At 43.4% G+C, this 3183-nt stretch overlaps 1 protein-coding gene across 1 annotated transcript; it reads right to left on the bottom strand.

The window, feature by feature from the left end:
• Nucleotides 1–336: 336 nt before the first annotated feature.
• LOC134377127 (olfactory receptor 52K1-like) lies at nucleotides 337–1281 on the bottom strand. Its single transcript, XM_063095745.1, has one exon. It carries the CDS (start codon nucleotides 1279–1281, stop codon nucleotides 337–339), a length of 945 nt encoding a protein of 314 aa, XP_062951815.1.
• Nucleotides 1282–3183: the final 1902 nt, after the last annotated feature.

Genomic DNA, 3183 nt, shown 5'->3' with positions numbered 1-3183 from the left:
AATCTCTTAAGTGGAAGTATCTTTGTGCCTTTAGGCAAAGTTCCCAGGAGGCCAGTGGATCAAGACTCTGTCAAGTTACTGATAAGAGTGAAGACTCTGTGGAAGTCAGCAAAGGCAGCAGGTTAAGTCGAGACTACCGGAGGACACAGACCCTCAAGTTCTGAACAGACTGGTGGGTCTGTGAGTTTCAGGACATTATTTCTTTTTATTTTTTTAAATGCCAGGAAAAAACTAAACACGGAGACTCTGGCAGCCCTCTACTTCTTATCATACCCTGCCCCCAACTTCAGCATGCAACCTGCCCCACTCTTTCTCCACCTGTCCCTCACTCTACTTTTACACATCCTTTTTCAGGAATAGTCCTAAGACTTGCTCACGAATCTGCTTGGTCTTGACACCATAGATGATGGGATTGATCATGGGTGGGAAGAGGAGATAGAAATTGGCAAAAAGAATGTGGACATGAGGGGCAGCCTTGCGAGCTACACGATGCATGACTGATGAGAGGACCACAGGTGTGTAGAAGGCTAGGATGGCACCTATGTGAGACACACATGTCCCAAATGCCTTGTAGCGGGCCTCCTGAGAGGCAAGCTGTAGAACTGCCCGAAGGATGAAGACATAAGATAGGATAACAAAGAACAAGTCCAACACCACAATAAACATGGCCACAGCGATGCCATAGATATTGTTGAAGCGGGTGTCCCCACATGCCAGTCTTACCACGGCCATGTGTTCACAGTAGCAGTGCGCAATCACTGGGCCCCGGCAGTAGTGGAAGCGTCTGAGCAGAAAGGGGAGTGGAGTCATTAGTGTCACAGCCCGGGCCACAGCGGCCATGCCAATCTTGGCGATAAGGGGCCCGGTCAGGACAGTGGTATAGTGCAGTGGCTTGCAGATGGCCACATAGCGGTCAAAGGCCATGGCCAGCAGCACTGCTGACTCCATGATGGAGAAGGAGTGGAGAAAGAACATCTGGACCAGACAGGCATAGAAGTTGATCTCCCGATCCCTGAACCAGAAAATGGCAAGCATTTTGGGCAGGGTTGAAGATGAAAGGACTAGATCAATGGCTGCCAACATGGCCAGAAAGAGGTACATGGGTTCATGGAGGGCTGCGTATGCCTGAATGACAAACAGGAGGGTGCAGTTGCCGAGCAGAGCCAGAGTATAAGTTGAGAAGAAGGGGATAGAAATCCAGATGTGTAGGTGTTCCAGGCCTGGGATCCCCATCAACAAGAAGACTGCTGGATGGGTTGAGGTGATATTGTAGGCTGACATGGCCACGGGGAATTCTCGTCCTCCTTATCTGCTTCTACAGGGCCCTTTCAGAGAGAATTCAGTATCAGCAGAATCACAGTGCTCAAATTCAAACCCTGAACATTCATGTAGGAAGATTAGCCCTTATTCCCATTTTTAGACCTTAAAAGAAATTAGAAAATAATCCTATGCACCATATGAAACATTATGCATGCTCCTTGTCCTCAAGGTATTTATAAAATCTTTGTGTTGTCAGGGCATTAAATACCAATAGAACTAATATCACAAAGCAGCCTTATTGAGGAATCAAGTGCAGGAAGAGCTTTCTGTGGTCTGCATGTGTCCAAAGACAGCTCAATAAAGGATGTAGATTCCTGCTTAATTCAGATCTTACCCCAAAGCATTCACTGTCTTTCGCTGTCCTCCTATTGCCTCCCAACTCAAATTATACTCCTAATTTTGGAAGGATAATTTCTGTCCTGAAATGTCAAAGTTGGCTGTATAAAAAATAAATAAGCCTAGCACCTTCTAATAATTCACTTCCCTACAAGTTCTGTAGACTTTTTCCAGCAGGGGTTCCATGGGTCCTTATGTGACACTCAGAAATCTCTCCAACTAAAGCCCTACCTCTAGTTAATTTGAGAACATAAGAAGCTCTTTTGCTATTCTACTTCACCTAAATTTTGTTTAACTCCATCTCTGTATGCTTCTCTCACCCACTTTCCTTCCTGACCTTCAAGATATTCAGAAGAAGATGGGCCCACCCCTACCTTTTTGCAAGACTAACCTCTGACCTTCATATTATTTTCTCCATCTAGGATCTTTATCACCTTTTCTATTTTTTACCTTTCTATCTTATCTATCTTTTCTATTTCTTATCTTTGTATCTCCTTTTCCCCCTTTTATCTCATTTTATTTGAAAATGCTCAAACATTGTTTCCCAAAATTTTGACCTGTTCCCTGGTCTTTTATCTCAGTTTCTGCCTAAAAAGTTTCTTTTGAGGATTTTGAGACAAGCTTTTAAAACACCGTCCACAAATCTGAAACATAGAAAGTGCTTGATAAATGTGGGCATTTTTTTAAATTGAGAAAACTAAAGATTAAGTTACTAACAATCACATGGTTAGAAAATGTCAAAGATTATCTTGAGCCTTGAGAACTCTGGTTTCCTGCCTTCAAATCCAGTTGTCTGGTAGATGACCCTGGGCACCAGCCAAGACAGCCAGAGCTCTGCAAAGCTGCAGGAAAACTTTTCAAAGAAGCTGATTCCACTCCGGAGCAAATCAAAGTCTACAGGGCTCTGAGATAACAGCAAAGAGAACAGAAACCAGACGAGGCCTTGGTGAGACCTTGCATCTGACTCCTTACACCGAGCTCTCATACTTCATGCCCCCTTCTCTCCTGCTTTTTCCTTCCCACGTTCCATTCCCTCAACCCCCTCTTTAAAAAACCCTCAGTAAATCTGAGGCTTTGAGATGGGATAGCCTACCATTTCCTTCAGCTGAATACCCTGCCTCCCTATAACACCAATAATTTGACTTCCAAGTTGTTGTCTTTCCTCCTTGAGGGGTGGGCAGACTTATCTGGGTTTGGTAACATGATGTCTTAAATCACTATATACTCTTCTGCCTCTACCTTGTCACTTCATAAGCAGTTCAAATCCAGCATTTTCAAGTTACAGAAATATAACTAAAACTCATTACCATGGTATAAAGAAAAGTTTAAGAATTCATAGACTTGGGCTAAAGCAATGATTGTGCCATCAGTCTACCAACAGAAACCAACATTCCTCACTGATATTTTTAAGGTTTTAGCTTCCTCACCTATAAATGTAGTAACCATACCTTTATCTTACCAAGACCATTTAAGAAGGCAAATTGTGTCATGCTAGACCTTGGTTAAAATCTTCATGGATTACCATTG

Source organism: Cynocephalus volans, chromosome 4 (genome assembly GCF_027409185.1).
Source record: "Cynocephalus volans isolate mCynVol1 chromosome 4, mCynVol1.pri, whole genome shotgun sequence".
NCBI lineage: Eukaryota > Metazoa > Chordata > Mammalia > Dermoptera > Cynocephalidae > Cynocephalus > Cynocephalus volans.
This window is presented reverse-complemented; position numbering and strand designations above follow the sequence as displayed.